General features: G+C 47.9%; 1 protein-coding gene across 2 annotated transcripts in view; it reads right to left on the reverse strand.

Moving 5' to 3' along the window:
- Window positions 1–19605, reverse strand: part of TEKT5 (tektin 5) — a 44772-nt gene that overhangs the window by 21170 nt on the left and 3997 nt on the right. For both annotated transcript variants that reach the window (XM_004438075.2, XM_087449623.1), the window contains exons 3-5: window positions 19378–19448; window positions 7209–7352; window positions 3158–3380 (exon numbers count right to left, since the gene is read on the reverse strand). In XM_004438075.2, coding sequence (XP_004438132.2) covers window positions 3158–3380; window positions 7209–7352; window positions 19378–19448 — 438 coding nt within the window. The remainder of the gene's footprint in view (window positions 1–3157; window positions 3381–7208; window positions 7353–19377; window positions 19449–19605) is intronic.

Below are 19605 nucleotides of genomic sequence, written 5' to 3' on the forward strand. Positions count from 1 at the left end.
ACAGATGAGAAACCAGCCACCAAGACCCACCAAAGGAGCCTTCCCAAGTCATCGCCAAGCCTCAGACTTCACACCATGAAACATGACAGTAAACTGTATTTGATTCACCATATGAAATGCCTCATTAAATGAAAATGCTTGCAAAAGAGCTAAAAGGTGGAAGCAACCCAAGCGTCCATTGAGGGATAAATGGAGACATAGTATAAACAGTCAATGGAATATTATTCAGCCTTACAAAGGAAGGAAATTCTGACACATGCTATGACATGGATGAACCTTGAAGATCTTGTGCTAAGTGAAATAAGCCAGTCACAAAAGGGCAAATACTGTAAGATTCCACTTATAGGAAGTACCTAGAGAAGTCGATTCACAGAGACAGAAAGTCGAATGGTGGTTGCTGGGGGAGAGGGGAATGGGGACTTGTTGTTTAATGGGCATGGAGTTTAAACATGGAGTTCTTTCAGTTTGGGAAGATGAAGAGAGTTCTGGAGATAGACGGTGGTGATGGTTGCACAACAATGTGAAGGAACTTAACACTGGTGAACTGTACACTTAATGGTTGCTATGGACTGAATGTTGTGTCTCCCCAAATTCATATGTTGAAACCTAATCCCCATTGTGATAGTATTAGGAGGTGGGATCTTTGAGAGGCAATTAGGTCATCAGTAGGCTCATTAATGGGATTAGTGCCCTTACGAAAGAGACCTCAGAGAGCCCCCTTCTGCCACGGGAGGACACAGTGAGAAGACAACACCTATGAACCAAGAAGCGGGTCCCCACCAGACACTGAATCTGCCGGTGCCTTGAAACTGGACTTCCCAGTCTCCAGAACCGTGAGAAATAAATTTCTATTGTTTATAACCCACCCAGTCTATGGTATTTTTGTTATAGCAGCCCAAAGGGACTAAGACAATGGTAAATTTTTCGTTATGTATATTTTACCACAATAATACAACAATTTTTCCCATAAGAAAGAAAGAAAATATTTGGAATTAAAAGAATTCACTCATTCATGCATGATTCTTTAAAAAACATCAGTACAAAACTCAACATTGTAGACTCCTTTCATGCATTGCACAAAGATTTAAGGAGTGTCTACTGCGTGCCAGGCAATCCACTAGGTGGTGGGGGTACATAGTTGAATCAGGAGCGATGCTCTGGAGGGATGCAGACAAGTAAATCAACTAACACAGTAAAATCACAGCCACAGACACAATGCTTACTGGCTACCAGGCACTCGTTCAGCTAGTTTACCTATGTTAACTCAGATAATCTTCCTGGCCGCCCTGAGGTCGGAAATATTATCATTCCCATTCTACAGATAAGGAAACTGAGGCACACAGAGGTTAAGGAGGTTGTCCAAGGTTATAGAGATGGTGGAGCCAGGCAGTCATGTTCAATCAACGCTTCTAACCATACACTATGGGGTGGAAGGAGTGATAGAAAACTACACAAAACTACATTTGTAGTCGGCAAACCACAACCCGTGGGCCAAATCCGTCCCACTGCCTAGTTTTCTAAATAAAGTTTTATTGGAAGACAGCCATGGTTATTTGTGTACATACTGTCCATGGCTATCTACATCAGCAGAATGGAGAGGCTGTGACAGAAACAGTATGGCCTGCAGGGCTGGAAACATGAGCTGGCCCTCTATAGAAGTTCGTCAACCTTGTTCTGGGGGATGAACAGGAAATGTTCAGTGAAGGATGGAGGGAAGGCACATGTGTCAACTCTGCCTTCCCAAGACATTTCACATCCCTCCCTTCCCTCTCCCATCTGATGCCACCCCCTTAGCACAAGTGGCTGTCCACTCTCACTGGACGCCTTCCAGAGCCTCCTAACCTTCTCCCTGTGTCCACTCTTTACCGCTGCAACCCTTTCTCCACCCAGGAGGGAAAGAGATCCACCCAAGGATGAGATTGAATCCCAATGCCTTACATTGAAAACCATTCGAAGGCCCTCCTCTGTTCTCAGAATAAAATCCAAACCCCTCACCAGGACCAACAGGACCCTTCCTCCAACCTCATCCCACACACGTCCTCGCACTCACTGGCCTCTCTCAGGAATACTCTGCCCACCATCCTTTGGCTGCCTAACTCCCTGGCGATCTGCTCTTGATGTAAACATCCCTGCCTGTCTACTCCACCCCGTGTAAGGCCCCCACGAGGATCTCTGTGCATCTCCTTGCTTCTTCCCTCATACCGCTCATTACACACTTGCAATTATTTTAGAGAAACTTCTGTTTTATCTGCCTCCTTCATACCCCAGGCCAAAGGGTGGTATAGTGGGTGGGCTTACACTGGCCCTGTAATTTCCATTAAACTCTGCATGCAGCACCCACGCCCCCCGCAAATATATGTACAATATATATTTCTATAACCCTGTTTGCAAATACAGGTTCAAGGCTGGTCCCCTGTCTGCTGGCCCCTCCAATCAGATTGTCATCCCTAAGTCCTTCCTGGGTGTAAATTTTACAGCCACCACTGTGCCCCGACCAGAAGGTAAGTCCCCCGAGGACAGGGACCAGGGGACCGTTGGTGCGGCTCCTCTTTTCATTCCTGGTGCCTGGCACAGCCTCTGGCCCCCAGGAGGCACTCTAAATTTATGTGCAGCAGGGAGGATAGATTCCATGCAGAGAGGACGACACCCCCAGAGGTGTGAAACAGCGGGAGGCATTCCAATAAGGGAGGGGTGGTAGGAGCCTGTGGGTGGGGGAGGGCAGGAGAGAGGGACAGGGTCAGACAGTCCTCCACTGCTCAACTCAAAAATCACCCCACCCCTCAGCAGGGTGTCCTCATGCTGCTGAAGTCTTTGAGGGTCAAAGGTTACATTTCCAAAGATGCTGATGTGGGCGGAGAAGATCCGCTCAGCCCCGTTTCCTGGGCTCTACACCCACCCTCCCTGGTCACGCTCAGCCACAGGTTCCTCAGATGGAGTGAAGGGCCCTGGGGGCCATCAGCAGCCTCTCGGGTGCTGCGGTGACAGCCAGGCCAAGCTCCAAGCTCCAGCGTCCGGCGAGCAAGGAAGGATTTACCCCAGATGCTCGAATCTCCCCAGGAAGCTCACGGGGGAGCCGGGCCAGACGCCGCTGAGCCCCGCGGGAGGAAGGCCCGGGTCTGGCCCAGCGGACGGCGGTCCTCGGGCGCACCTCGCTTACCTTAGCCAGCTGCGTCTGCAGCTTATTCCTCACGTCTGTCACCTCGGCGACGCGGGCGTTGAAGGCCAGATTGGTGTTGGTGAACTGCTTCCACATCTGATCCGACAGGGTCTCAAAGAGGTTCTCGGCCTCCTCCCGCAGCCGGATGGAGTTGGCCCGCATGTCCTGCGAGTGCCGGATGTTGTCGTCACTGAACTTGGCCCAGGTCTCGGGCACGGAGATCCTGCAAGAGGTGCCAGGATGAACTTAACACAGGTGAGGAAGACGGGGGCTGGGGGCAGGGCTCGGAGAACCCCCAGCCCGGGATGTCTCACCCTCGGCCTCTTGACACTTGGGTTGGGATCCTTCCTTGCTGTGGGGGGCTCTCCTGTGCACTGTCGGATGCTTAGCAGCATCCCTGGCCGCTACTCATTAGATGCCAGCAGCATCTCCCCTCCGGTTGTGACAATCAAAAATGTCTCCAGACATTGCCAATTGTCCCTGGGGGAGAGGGCACAATCGCCCCCAGTTGAGAACCACTAATCCAAACCCCTCGTTTTGCAGGGGAGGCAGCGGCAGCCTCGAGAGAGCAGCTGATCTACCCGAGGGCACTTGGTGAGTTGCAGGAGAGGAGAAATTCCCCCAAAGAGCCCTTTTCCCTAACACTCCCTCCCACTACCACCACCAAAACCAGAGAGACAGGCCAAGGAGCAGGCTTCAGCACGAGGCTGGCTGCGGGGTCCCTTCAGTTCAGTGATGAGCGCACAGCCATGCGACCTGCACTGACTCATTCATTTAACGAACGTTCTTTGAACACCTACCACACGCCAAGCCTAGCTCTAGGCACCTGGGACAGAGCCACAAACAAGAACGGCAACACCCCTGTCCTCATGGTGATGAATTTCCAGCGGAGGGAGACAGACAATAAGTAAAGAAGATATTTACACACGGTGTTGTGTGCTATGAAGGAATTTAGAAGCAGGGTGATGAGAGAGAGACAAATGGAGTGAGGTCATGATGTGTCAGTCAAGAGCGTAAAAGGAAATAAATGGAATCCTCGGAGAGTGTTGAGGTGCTCATGGACTAGCAAACGCAGGAGGCTGTCAGCACCCCAGCTGTGAAGGGCACGAGGAGAGGGAGAGGTGGGGGAGGAGGAGCGCGGAGGAGCACCACCTGGGGAGGAAGGAGGCAGGAAGAATAAATCCCCAACATCGTTCTCCTCCTGCCCTCCGTCTCCTGCTGGTGTCCCTCCTATCGGCTGAACCCAACTGGGAAGCAGATGGCAAAGGGCTGCAGAGGGCAGCCTCCTCTATAAGACTCACAGCAGGGAGGCTGGAGAATGGATCTGGGAGGACAAATGGAGACACAGGCTAATTAGAAAGGGCAGGCAGGGAAGGCTTCTCGGAGGTGGTGATGAATAAAGGTCTCAGTTTAGAAAACAGAAAGTTCTTCCTGGCAGAGAATGTAAATCCTTGCAACAAGCAACCAATATATTGTATGGGGGTTTCTCCTCTGGGAAGCCTTTGAGAAGGAGAGACGTGCATTTCTTTGAGCTGGTTTCAGGATCTAGCTGACTAGATAACTTTTCAAGGTCTTTTTTAACCAAGAAGTTTCCAGTTTTTAAATAAAGCAGATTTTTATTCTCAGGCAGTAGGAAAAAAGAGACTCAGTTTTCTGAAATAGAAGTCTCTTTTCAGTCATTTAAAAGCACACTTAGATTGCATGGTGAATAGAAAGTTGTTAAAGAATATATACAATATGGGTTGTTTTGCCTGGCTTTTGCAGGAGTTAAAATCAAGAAATAAACAGGGGTCTCGGGCTTCTGGAGATGGGAGAGGGCACTGTGTCTGATCCAGAGCTTTCATCCAGCAAAGACCTGAGGCTCGGAGAGGTGAAGTATCTTTTCCAAGGTCACACAGCTGCTCACCAGTGAGGAAGAAAGGAGGAGGCACCAAGGACAGCAGACAGAGACCCACGGATTGACTGCCCGTATCTGCCGCTGCTGAATGGGACACTGTCAATGTCCTGAGCAGCAACCTCTAGGCCCTCGCTCTCCTTGGAGCAGACAGCTGAGCTCCCCAGGGAAAATAACCCGCTTAATCATTCTCCCTGGGGGGAGTCTGCTAGAGGCAGCCTGTGTTCTCGCAGGGGGTGTGCCTCAGGAGGGGGGCGAGCTTTCTGGAGCGGGTCCTCTAAAGATGGAGGAGACAGCAGGCTCTGCTGGGGAGGCAGGAAGGTGCCGTGGTAAACACACATGGGCTCAGATCGTGGCTCTGCCACTTGCTGTGTGAGCTTGGGCCAGTCACTTCAGCTCTCTGAGCTTTCGTCTCCTCATTGTAAAATGGGGATAATAACGGTGCCTACCCCGGGGTTGCTGAGTGACTAAATGTGAAACCCCTATTACGGCACCTGACAATAGTGAGTGCTTGAGAAATGTTTATCATTCATGAGACACTGTGTGTAAAGCTCTGAGCACAGTGCCTAGCACATAGCAGACATTTGGTAAAAGGCATCTACTGTCATCATTGTCATCTTCTTCATCATCATCATCAGTTAATCCATGGCAATGAGAACAATAGGGACCAGAGATACTCAAGTCAGAGTCTCTCAACGTCCTTTAACCTGCCCAGACACGGCCCTGCTTTGAGACAACCCCAACTACAAAGCCCTGAGCTAGCGCATCTGGAGAGCAATAGTCACCACCAACGGCAGCTCTGACTTTCCAGCTGGAGTCGCTGGACGGGGGACTTTAAATAGCAGACCCTCCTGGGCATGGAAATCAAGTCTCCGCCAGCCTGGCCGCCCAGTTTTCAGGGAGACATCTGTTTGAGAAGGGAAACCTCCGGACTCCCCGTCCAGATGGGCGGCCGTGGCTGAGGGGACAGAGCCCCCTGAAGGCCTGCCCACCTCTTTGGCGCCGGGGGGAGTCAGCCTCGTCAGGAAGAGGAGGTGGCACCCCGGGAGTCGTGGTGCTGGAAACTGCAAAGGTCCACAGTCACTACGATCCAGAGAGGGACCCCAGGCTGGGCCAAGGCGACCGCCAAGAAACTCCTCTCCTTCTTCCTTCTCTCCCTCCCTCCCTTCATTCAGTCTCTCATTCAACAAACGTTTACTATACGCCTACTATGTGGCAAGCACAACTCTATGTGCGAGAGATTTTTTTAAAACAGGACCGAGAAGGACACCACCCTCTGCCTGTCCCCAGAGGCCTCACTATCCCAGCCCTCAGACTGCCGACTGGGACAGCACGCCTCAGTTCTGCATGACGTTCTGTAATGCGGTGACATGCCCAAGTCAGGGCCGGGCATACAGAAGGCACCTACCCCATAGCTGCTGTGACCAGAAAACAAGGTCGTACAGCAAGTACTCAGTAAACGTCAGCCATTGTCATTTCCCTTCACCAGAAGCCCCCCTTTTACACTCACAGCCACCCTGGGAGTGGGCACGATTTTTACTCCAGTGGTATAGATGAGGATACAGGGCCCAGGGAGATGAGATAACCTGCTCAGGAGTTAGTGTAGACGCCAGATTAGAAGCCAGGCAGCCTGGCTCCCAAATCCACTCTTAAACCACTTCCAGTGCTGGTGGGCGTCAGTTAGCTCTCCCCACCGAGACTGAATCCCTCCTCCTTCTGGTTACAGACGTGGAATTGCCAATCGAGGTGCCCCAGCATGCCCCGGCCGAGCAGCAGGGGCCACATGGCCCTCACTGAGCCAATCGCTCGCTCGCTCTTGCTGAAATTTGAATCTTGGGCAAAACGAGGCAAGAATGGAAAGATAGTGGTGCTCTGACAACATATCTGATTAGTTCCCACTCCCTGGCTCTTTCAAGCTGCCAGAACCTTCCCCTTGAGTCTGTGGCTCTCTCACAACCTTCCTGTAAATTCCATCTTGTCTTAAGTTAGCCAGAATTGGATTCCGTGGCTTGTAACACAGGATCCCCATTCATCCACACCGCCTCACGCATGACTGGCGCACGATGCCTCTTTACGGTTCCTTGGCAGGAACAGACTCAGAAACCCTCACTCCCAGCAGGCACGGCCAGGGGTGGGGACCGGGAGCCCAGTCCTTACGTGCCGTCGACTTTCTCTATGCCGTGGAAGAAGCTGATGCAGTCTGACGTGTTCCTCAGGTTGAAGCACTTCTCATCAATAAACTGGGCCGAGCTTTTGTCCTCGAGGTCCCTCTCCAGGGCGTGCTGAGCATCTCGGTTATCCCTGGGGTGGGGGAAAGGATTTGCCTCTGGATTGTGCACTTACCCAGAGGCCCTCACCCAAGGTAACCCGGCAGGTTGGTGCAGAGCCACTGCTGAAAGTCAAATCTCTGACTCCCAAGACAGTGCTCTGTCCACTCCCAGTGGTTTCTCAGCCCTCCTCCCACCTTGACGCCCCCACCATGTACCCAGGGCCTCCCCTACTCTCTCACCCTCCCCCTAATCCATGCAGACCTGCTGTCATTTACAATAGGGGTGGGCAAACATTTACTGTAAAATGTCAAATAATAAATATCTTAGGCTTTGTGGGTCATATGGTCTCTGTTGCAACCACCCAACTATGCGAGAAAGCAGTCATAGATAATATGTAAACGAATGGTCATGGCTTTGTCCCAATAAAACTTTATTTACAAAAACAGGTGTGGGCCAGATTTGGCCCTCCAGCTGCAGTTTGCTGACCTGATTAAGAAGAGACAAATTCAGACTCTGGACAAAATCAGTTCACAAATCATTGTGTCTGACTCTATGCCAGACACAGAGGGAAAAGACATGACTAAAACCCAGTCATTACCTTCAAGCTGCTCACAAATTTGTGTAAATAAATACAGTAAAACTACACCTGGTACAGAACTGTAAGGGCAACAGTGCAGGCTTGAAAAGGATACGAAGTAACACAGAGGAGGATGCCATTAACTCAGGGAGAGGGAGTGGTCAGGGAAGGCCTCCAAGGGGTTATCTGAGTTGGGTTTTCATAACAGGAGTAGACATTATGGACAAAGTTGGGTGGGGGAAGGAGAATTCCAAGCTGAAGGCACCACATGTGCAAAACCAGAGAAGCTAGAGACTTCCAGCTGTTTAAAGACCCGTAAGCAGGGAGAAGTCAAGATGGCGGCGTAGGCAGACTCTGAACTCACCTCCTCCCGCGGACACAGCCAATTTACAACTACTCGTGGAAAAACTACCCCTGAGACAGAACTGAAAACTGGATAAGAGGAACTCCTGCAGCAAACGACAATCCTAACTGAGGTAGAAGAGGCAGAGACACCCTTCTGGAGAGGAAAAACGCCGCCTTCACAAGCCACCAGCTTCATGGCCGCCCGGGAGCAGCTCACAGGTACGCAGCCTCCCTGGAGGTGCAGGGCCCAGAGATGGGGAGCGCCCCCGCTGTGGGCATTTTGTGGACCCAGCACAATCGAGACGAGTGGCATAATATCTGACTTTGCCTGCTACTAAAACATTGGGGAGTACCCCCAGAAAAGCTGGTTCACAAAGAAATTAAAACCAGCTCTTAAAGAGCCCACCGCAAACTCACCCGTTTCAGACAGCAACCTAAAATCACCAGAAAGAAAGGTGCACAGTGCTTTGGTGAAAAGAGACTCACCTGATAGGCCCTGTGTGCATCTCGGTGAGGGGTGAGACCTCTCCAGGGACTGGGACATTGGCGGCGGCCATTGTTGTGGCCTGGTGTGGGTGTGCTGACGAAGACGCCATTGGAGTTCTCCCTGGGGCCTGCTAGCCCAGGGTCTGCCCCACCCGCTAGAGCACTGATTTAATCCAGCTCAGCGAAGGCAGGCAGCCCACCCTAGAGACTGGCCCCACCCAACAATAAGCCCTCAGGCAACTTGTGGGCCTGCATATATTGGTGACTGGATTCTCTGCAGCCTGGCCACTGGGCCCACTTCAGTGGGGCAGGGCGTGCACAAGGAGCAGGTGGAGAGTATGGGGCAGTGGTAGAGTGTGTGGGGCTCCCGCCGTGGAGAGACTGGGTCCACATTAGGAGGTCGGGGCACACACACGGGGCAGGACTGTGTTGACTGTGTGTGTGGACCTGTGGGCGGCAGGGATTGTCAGCTGCAGAAGACTTGTGCTTCTCAAAGACCCACATGGGGGTTTGCCCCACCTTCCAAAGCCTGAAACAATTGGGTGCTCCTGTGCCTGAGGCCAGCCCCACCCAGCTGCAATCCTCAGAGAGCTGACAAGAGACCTAAAGGCTGGAGGCTTATAGCAATTGTAACGCCCTGAGCCTAACAACCTGCCACGCTGGGGGCCTACTCACTTAAAAGAAATACTGCAACACAAATGTGGTATGAGAACTTGCAGCCAACTGTGCTGGGGCTTCCCGCACCTGATAAAGAGACTGAAGGGCCCACAACAACTACAAGCAGCTGAGCATTACAACAGCCGGCCAGGAGCATAACTCGGCCTCCCTGGGCGCCTACAGGGAGAGCTAACAGGCCACAATAGAAGGACACACGTAGCCCACATAGGGGCCACCCCTGGAACATTGAGAACTGAGGGAAGCACACTGCAGGCCTCCTAAGGTGTCACTTACATAAGGTCACCTATCCAAGAGCAGGAGACGTAGCTGAGCTACCTAATACGTAGACACAAGCACAGGGAAAGAGGCAAAATGAGGAGACAAAGGAATACATTCCCAGTAAGGGAACAGGACAAAACCCCAGAAAAGAACTAAGTGAAACAGAAATGAGCAACCTACCCGACAGAGAGTTCAAACAAAGAGTGTTAAGGATGCTCACTGATCTGGGGAGAAGAATAGATGAACTCAGTGAGAATGTCAACAAAGAAATGGAAGATATAAAAAAGAACCAATCAGAAATGAAGAATACAATACTGGAAATGAAAAATTCACTAGAGGGACTCAAAAGCAGAGTAGAGGATACAGAAGAAGGGATCTGTGAGCTGGACGAAAGACTAGAAGAAATTACCCAAACTGAACAGGTAAAAGAGAAAAGAAATAAAAAGAGTGAGGACAGTCTAAGGGACCTCTGGGACAACATCAAGCGCACTAACATCCGTGTTATAGGTGTCCCGGAAGGAGAAGAGCAAGACAAAGGGGCAGAGAATCTATTTCAAGAAATAATAGATAAAAACTTCCCTAACCTAAGGAAGGAAACAGACATCCAGGTACAGGAATCACAGAGAGCCCCAAACAAGATAAACCCAAAGAGGCCCACACCAAGACACATCATAATCGAAATGTCCAGAATTAAAGATAAAGAGAGAATCCTAAAAGCCGCAAGAGAATGTCAAGTTACATACAAAGGAAACCCCATAAGGCTATCAGCTGACTTCTCAGCAGAAACCTTACAGGCTAGAAGAGAATGGCATGATATATTTAAAGTGCTAAAAGGAAAAAACTTACAGCCAAGAATACTCTACCCAGCAACGTTATCATTCAAAATGGAAGGAGAGATCAAAAATTTCCCAGACAAGCAAAAATTAAAGGAGTTTGTCACCAAGAAACCAGTGCTACAAGAAATGTTAAAGGGACTGATTTAAGGGGAAAAGAGAAGACCACAAATAGGAAAAATTATCTATTTCCATGATAAGAGGGTAATGGATACAAATGCACAAAAAAGAGGTTAGATATGATATCAAAAACATAAAAGGAGGGAGGAGGGGAGTTAAAGAGTACAGCTTTCAGACAAAGGTCAAACTAAAGAGACCATCAATTCTGTATAGAAGGAGAAAGGAACAGAGAAGGACTACTAAAACACTGAGAAAAAAAAAAAGTTAAAAAATGGCAGTAAGTACATACTTATATCAATAGCTACTTTAAACGTCAATGGACTAAATGCTCCAATTAAAAGGCATAGGGTGGCTGATTGGATAAAAAAACAAGACCCATATATATGCTGCATACAAGAGACACACTTCAGACCTAAAGACACTCACAAACTGAAAGTGAAGGGATAGAAAAAGATACTCCATGCAAATGGCAATGAAAAGAAAGCTGGGGTAGCAGTACTCATATCAGACAAAATAGACTTTAAAACAAGAACTGTAGGGCCGGCTCTGTGGCTTAGCGGTTAAGTGCGCGCGCTCTGATGCTGGCGGCCCGGGTTCGGATCCCGGGCGCGCCCCGAGGCACCACTTCTCCGTCCAACGCGAGGCCGAGTCCCACGTACAGCAACTGGAAGGATGTGAACCTATGACATACAACTATCTACTGCGGCTTTGGGGGGAAAAAAATGAATAAATAAAATCTTTAAAAAAAAAAAAATAAAATAAAACAAGAACTGTAAAAAGAGACAAAGAAGGGCATTACATAATGATCCAGGGAACAATCCAACAAGAGGATATAACACTTGTAAATATCTACGCACCCAATGTAGGTGCACCTAAATATATAAAGCAATTATTAACAGACATAAAAACAGAAATAGACAGTAGCACAATAATAGTAGGGGACTTGAACACTCCACTTACACCAACGGATAGATCACCCAAACAGAAGATCAATAGGGAAACATTGGCCTTAAATGATACACTAGAATAGATGGACCTAGTAGATATATACAGAGCATTCCATCCAAAAACCGAAGAACACACATTCTTTTCAAATGCACATGGAACATTCTCCAGGATTGATCACATATTAGGCCAAAAAACAAGTCTCCATAAATTTAAGAAGATTGAAATAATACCAAGCATCTTTTCTGACCACAATGGTATGAAACTAGAAATCAACTATAGGAAGAAAATCAGAAAAGCCACAAATACGTGGAGATTAAACAAAATGCTACTGAACAACGACTGGGTCAATGAAGAAATCAAAGAAGAAATCAAAAAATACCTGGAGACAAATGAAAATGAAAATACGACATGCCAGAATTTATGGGATACAGCAAAAGCGGTTCTAAGAGGGAAGTTTATAGCAATACAGGCCTATCTCAACAAACAAGAAAAATCTCAAATAAACAATCTAACAATGCACCTAAAGGAACTGGAAAAATAAGAACAAACCAAGCCCAAAATCAGTAGAAGAAGGGAAATAATAAAAATCAGAGCAGAAATAAATGAAATAGAGACCAAAAAAAAATAGAAAAAATTAATAAAACCAAGAGCTGGTTCTTTGAAAAGATCAACAAAATTGACAAACCTTTAGCTAGACTCACCAAGAAAAAAAGAGAAAAGGCACAAATAAGTAAAATCAGAAATGAAAGAGGAGAAATTACAACAGACACCTCAGAAATACAAAAGATTATAAGAGAATACTATGAAAAGCTATATGCCAACCAATTCCACAATCTGGAAGAAATGGATAAATTCTTAGAATCATACAACCTTCCAAAACTGGATCAAGAAGAAGTAGAGAATTTGAATAGACCAATCACCAGTAAGGAGATTGAAACAGTAATCAAAAACCTCCCCAAAAATAAAAGTCCAGGACCAGACGGCTTCCCTGGTGAATTCTACCAAACATTCAAAGAAGACTTAATACCTATCCTTCTCAAACTCTTCCAAAAATTGAGGAGGGGGGAAGCTCCCTAATTCATTCTATGAAGCCGACATTACCCTGATACCAAAACCTGACAAGGACAACACAAAAAAAGAAAATTACAGGCCAATATCACTGATGAACATTGATGCAAAAATCCTCAACAAAATACTAGCAAATCGCATACAACAATACATTAAAAAGATTATACACCATGATCAAGTGGGATTTATTCCAGGGATGCAGGAATGGTTTAACATTCACAAATCAATCAACGTGATACAACACATTAATAAAATGAAGAATAAAAATCACATGATCATCTCAATAGATGCAGAGAAAGCATTTGACAAGATACAGCATCCATTTATAATAAAAACTCTGAATAAAATGGGTATAGAAGGAAAGTACCTCAACATAATAAAGACCATATATACAAACCCACAGCTAATATCATCCTCAATGGTGAAAAACTGAAAGCTATCCCTCTAAGAACAGGAACCAGACAAGGATGCCCACTCTCACCACTCCTATTTAACATAGTACTGGAAGTCCTAGCCAGAGCAATCAGGCAAGAGAAAGAAATAAAAGGGATCTAAATTGGAAAGGAAGAAGTGAAACTGTCACTATTTGCAGATGACATGATTTTATATATAGAAAACCCTAAAGAATCCACCAGAAAACTTTTAGAAGTGATAAATGAATATGGTAAAGTTGCAGGATACAAAATCAACATACAAAAATCAATTGCATTTCTATACACTAACAACGAAGTAGCAGAAAGAGAAATTAAGAATACCATCCCATTTACAATTGCAACAAAAAGAATAAAATACCTAGGAATAAACTTAACCAAAGAGATGAAAGAGCTGTACATGGAAAACTATAAAACATTGCTGAAAGAAATTGAAGAAGACACAAAGAAATGGAAAGATATTCTGTGCTCTTGGATTGGAAGAATTAACATAGTTAAGATGTCCATACTTCCTAAAGCCATCTATAGATTCAATGCAATCCCTCTCAAAGTTCCAACAACATTTTTCACAGAAATAGAACAAAGAATCCTAAAATTTATATGAAACAACAAAAGACCCCGAATAGCTAAAGGAATCCTGAGAAAAAAGAACAAAGCTGGAGGTATCACACTCCCTGATTTCAAAGTATACTACAAAGCTATAGTAACCAAAACAGCATGGTACTGGCACAAAAACAGACACACAGATCAATGGAATCGAATTGAAAGCCCAGAAATAAACCCACACATCTATGGACAGCTAATCTTTGACAAAGGAGCCAAGAACATACAATGGGGAAAAGAAAGTCTCTTCAACAAATGGTGTTGGGAAAACTGGATAGCCACATGCAAAAAAATTAAAGTAGACCCTTACCTTACACCATACACAAAAATTAACTCCAAATGGATTAAAGACTTGAATGTAAGATCTGAAACTATGAAATTTCTGGAAGAAAACATAGGGAGTACGCTCTTCGAAATTGGTCTTAGCAACATATTTTCAAGCACCATGTCTGACCGGGTAAGAGAAACAATAGAAAAAATAAACAAATGGGACTACATCAAACTAAAAAGCTTCTGCACAGCAAAGGAAACCATCAACAAAACGAAAAGACAACCTAACAACTGGGCGAAGATATGTGCAAACCATACATCTGATAAGGGCTTAATCTCCAAAATATATAAAGAACTCATGCATCTCAACAAAAAAACTACCAACCCAATTTAAAAATGGGCAAAAGACCTGAACAGACATTTCTCCAAAGAAGATATACAGATGGCCAACAGACACATGAAAAGATGTTCAACATCATTAACTATCAGGGAAATGCAAATCAAAACTACAGTGAGATATCACCTCACGCCCGTCAGAATGGCTATAATTAACAAGACAGGAAACAACATGTGTTGGAGAGGATGTGGAGAGAAGGGAACTCTCATACACTGCTGGTGGGAGTGCAAACTGGTGCAGCCACTATGGAAAACAGTATGGAGATTCCTCAAAAAATCAAGGATAGAACTACCGTATGATCCAGCTATTCCACTGTTGGGTATTTATCCAAAGAACTTGAAAACACCAACGCCTAAAGATACATGCACCCCTGTGTTCATTGCAGCGTTATTCACAATAGCCAAGACTTGGAAGCAACCTAAGTGCCCACCAAGGGAAGAATGGATAAAGAAGCTGTGGTATATATACACAATGGAATACTACTCAGCCATAAGAGACGATGAAATCCAGCCATTTGTGACAACATGGATGGACATTGAGGGTATTATGCAAAGTGAAATAAGTCAGAGGGAGAAGGTCAAATACCGTATGATTTCCTTCATTAAGTAGTAGATAATAACAACAATAAAGAAACACGTAGAGAAAGAGATTGGATTGGTGGTTACCAGAGGGGAAGAGGGGAGGGAGGAGGGCGAAAGGGATAATTCAGCACATGTGTGTGGTGATGGGTTGTAATTAGTATTTGGGTGGTGAACATGATGTAATCTATGCAGAAATAGAAGTATAATGATGTACACCTGAAATTTATACAATGTTATAAACCAATGTTACTGCAATAAACAAAAAATTAAAAAAAAAAAAAAAAGACCCGTAAGCAGCTCATAATGGAGGAATCAGGAACTGGGCAGGGTCAGGGATTGGGTGGAGTCAAGGACTGGGCAGCATCAGGCATTGGGTGGAGTCAGGGACGGGGTGGAGTCAGAATTGGATGGAGTCAGGGACTGGGTGGAGTCAGGAACTGGACGGGGTCAGGGGCTGGACGGGTCAGGGACTGGGTGGAGTCAGGGACTGGACGGGGTCAGGGGCTGGACGGGGTCAGGGACTGGGTGGAGTCAGCGACTGGACTGGGATCAGAAACTGGGCGGGGTCAGGGGCTGGGTGGGGTCAGGGACTGGGCGGGGTCAAGGGCTGGGGGGCGTCAGGGACTGGACAGGGTCAGGGACTGGGTGGAGGCAGAGACTGGACTGGGATCAGGGACCAGGTAGAGTCAGGGACTGAGGTGAGGAGAGGACAATGGGGCCCCGCCAGGACTTGAGCCCGCAGGGCTGGTATCTTGGTTAAACTTAAAGGCCACTGTTTGCCAAACTCCAGACATTGGAGAAGCACTTTCTAATTCTCGCCATATTATCAAAGTAGCTACACTATTATTTACTCACCACTTTTCTTCTTTTTTTAAATCACTTTGAAATTATAAACAAATGTATTTTAAAAGGAAAATCTACATCACTATCCTTAAAAGAAAACCAGTAACCCTTTCCATTAATAGGTCACCTCAAACATAAATACTAAGTAAACACTAACAGAATCCTAGCTAGAATCTGTTGTCTCCAGAAGGTTCTAAGCCTGAACTTTTTTCTGTTTGTCTCTTGATTGAAAAAAGGAGATTAGTCAGTGTTAAAGACACACAAGCATCCATTGGGACTTTCGCCTTGAAGAACCGGAAGAAAATAGAGAAGGGAAAACTCTGACTGGGCCAGCTGATGTCCAGACACCAACTAGAGTGACGCGTGCACATCTCCCACTGGTCTCTCCTTCCCCTTCTGCCTCCTCTCATTCTCTTTCTCTCTTTCTCTCCCTCCGTCTCTCTGTCTCCGCTGTCTCTTCCTCTCTCTCTCTCTCATCCTTGTCTCTTTCTGACTCATTTCTTTTGGTTTCTCTCTGTCTCAGGCTCTCTGTGTCTCTCCCTGTCTCTGCATCTTTCTCTCGTTCGTCTTTCTTTCTGCCGCATCTTTCTTGGTTTCTCTCTGTCTTGGGGCTGCCGTGTCTTTCTCTCTCCCCCTCTCCTCTGTCTGTCTCTGTCTATCTTTTTGCCACTTTCTTTTTCTGCTATAGATACTGGGAGCTGGTGAGGGGCTTCATACAGGCCAAGAGCAAGGAAATGAAATCCTGATGGTGGGCCCCCACGTTGGGGCAGGAGGAGGGCTCACGCTGGGGCCCTTGGGGCCTTCTGAATTGGCAGAGCTGTGAAGAAATGGGGCCCTTCCTGCCTAATGAACCGGAATGTGAAGAAAGACCAGAATGTGGAAGAGAAACGTGCCGGAGCATTGGAGGGGAGCCTGGGCCTCAGAAGCCCTGGTCAGCTGGCCCAGCCTCCTGGCCCTGGCTGATGAGGCTGGGAAAAGAGGGGTCAGCCTCTGTCTTTCCTCCTCGGCTCATGACGGAGAGCCCTGCCGGTGCCAAGGCTCACCCTGCTGTCAGCTCACCAGGGAAACTTGTCTCCTGCCCAGTCGGGAAGAGCCTCTTCTGCTTTGCTGGGGCGCCTGGTGAGGTGAGGACACGGCCCTGCCCAGACGGGGGCCTCAGGCCTCGCCCAGAAACCACGAATCAACAGCCCAGAGCCTGCCTGTGCGGCCACTGGAGGAGGTCATCAGCAGAGCCTCCCACCAGCGCGAGGACACACTGAGTTCTGCCCCGCTAATGAGGCTCTGGCCAGTTCTCAGTTAATTAGTGGGCCCTGGCAGTGCGAGCTGCCTCCCTGCAATGACAGGCATCCTCTGACAAAGGTCAAGGTCCAGCAGCCTCAACCCAGGGCGCTCGCCTCCAGGCAAAGGGGAACGCCCCTCCTCCTGCTCTCACGGCCTCCCCAGCCTCTCTGCCTTGGCTGTTTTCATCTCTCTAGGGGCCTGTCCCCACATCTCCCTCTCTCTTCTCCTCTTTCTCTGTGCCTGTCCCTCTCCATCTCTTTGTCTCTGTCTCACCTCTTGATTTCTCTCTTTGTCTGGTGCATCTGTGTCCCTCTCTGTCCCCTTGTCTCCTTGCTCCCCATCTCTCTCTGTTTATTGCTTCGTGTCTGTCTTTCTGTCTCTCTCCCCCTCTGATGTCAGTGCTCATTCTGTGTCTCCCAGTCGATGGGACTGTCTCCGTCCTTCTAGTCTCTCGGGTCCCCCAGCTCTCCCCACCTCTTGCTTCATCGCCTGGGTTGCACAGGCAGCCCTCCTCCCTCCCCAGTCTCAGGGTTTCTCTTCCAGGATCCAGCTCCCCAATTTCAAGTCTGGGCTTTTGTTCACTCTGCCGGCTCAAACTGCCCCCTTTCCCAAACTTCAGCCCTGCCGTCACCCCAGCACCGAGTTCTGTCACAGCCCAGTGTCAACCACAAATGGAAAACCATTCTCTCCTGCCAAAAATAGGTGGTCATAAAAATTAGGGCAAGAAAAATACAATAGGGCTGGCCTGGTGGCAGAGCAGTTAAGTTTGCGTGCTCCACATCGGTGGCCTGGGGTTCGCCAGTTCGGATCCTGGGCGCGGACCTACTCACCGCTCATCAAGCCATGCTCAGGTGGCATCCCACATACAGCAACTAGAAGGATGTACAATTATGACATACAACTATCTACCGGGGCTTTGGGGAGAAAAAAGGAAAAAAGGAGGAAGATTGGCAACAGATGTTAGCTCAGGGCCAATCTTGCTCAAAAAAAAGAAAAAATCTTAAAAAAAAAAAGAAAGAAAAATACAATAAAGACACGTGCCCGCCCAAAGTATTCCCTTTGTTAAACTTTCCTGTTTATATACAAGTATTTAAGGTTTTTTTAAGTGAATTAATTTATAGACAAATATTAGGCAAATAATAGTCCAAGTGGTAGGTAGAATTGTCAGAAATCAGGACAGAGGCACAAGTGACAAATTCAACCCTGCTTTCATCCATTCAGCTGTCACTCCAGCCACCGCTGTGTGCATCTCACTTCGGACCCCTCCACCTCTGATGTCTCCCTGGGTCTTCCCAATGTGTCTGCCCCGACCCTGCCCTTTGACCTGCAGGTAGCTTTTCAACACTGCCCGGGATGCTATTCCATCCTGGGAGCTTCTCTCCTATCCCTGCCCCTTAGTTCTCACTGCCTCACTGGAGTTGAGGGGCTGCCCTGTGTGTGTGTGTGTGTGTGTGTGTGTGTGTGTGAGGGGGGTGATTGCTGTTTCTGGGGTACAGCAAGCCAGGACACCAAGCCCCCAGAGCCTATCTGCAAGCTACCTGACCCCTGAGCATCCCATCTGGGCTGCCCATGTGCCCTACACAGCAGGAAGGGGCAGCCCTGGCAAGGTTGCCAGCCCGCCTCGTGCTATCTATGTCTGAGTGAATGCAGAGGAGAAACTAGCAGAGCAGCGGGCCTTGCAAGTGTTAAAGGCAAGCGCCCAGCTCAGGGCCGAGCAGGAAGCCTGCCTCCGGGGCAGCTGGGTGCCAAGGGCTTTGCTATGGGCCCCAAGCCCCGTAAAACTCATCCTCCCTTTAATTATGAGGGGAGCCTCCTGGCTTGTCATAACACCAGTTATGTAACCTTCCAAGAACAAAAAGCTGATTCCTTTCGATGACTCTTGGTGCAAGGCATCCACCAGGCCCCCCTGGAGATGCCCTGGCCCCTCACCTTGATGCCTAACACCACCCACTCTCTGCTATTTCCCAAACTTCAGAACTCGCATGGGGAAGCCACAGGCCAAGCGGGGCCTCAGTGAGGCCAACTGCTTTTGCCAACCAAGCCCTCAGTGCAAACAAGAACCACCAGTGATGTGCTGACTCACGGAAACCAACTGTGCACGTCTTAGTAACAGGTAGACTGAAATCAACCACAGTGGCAGCATTTACACCACTGAAATTGGCAAAGGCTACAAATCAGGATTTTTTTTCTTTCCTGGAGAGCTGGTTGTTAAACATTCACCAGCACACCACTGACCAAAAGAACCACCAAGAGGTGGGGGGGCCCACCTGGCTTGCCCCCAGAAAAGTGGGATACCCAAAACAAACGCCAAGAAGAGCGAGAGAGAGCAGCACTTACCTCATCTGGATTTCAATTCTTTGAGCTAATTTTCTCATCTGATCTTGGCAACATTTTAGCAAATCTACTTCCTGCAATGAAAAATGTCAGAAACAGCAGTGCCCCTTAGAAACTCACGGCATCCTGTCTCCTGGGCCAGTGCCCCCACCCCTCGCCTCTCACTGCCCACCCTCGACCCCATGAGCTGAAAGGCCAGGGCGGGGTCCATTTCCTGCCTCAACCCACATG

Source organism: Ceratotherium simum, chromosome 26 (genome assembly GCF_057802395.1).
Source record: "Ceratotherium simum simum isolate JZ-2026a chromosome 26, ASM5780239v1, whole genome shotgun sequence".
Classification (NCBI taxonomy): Eukaryota; Metazoa; Chordata; class Mammalia; order Perissodactyla; family Rhinocerotidae; genus Ceratotherium; species Ceratotherium simum.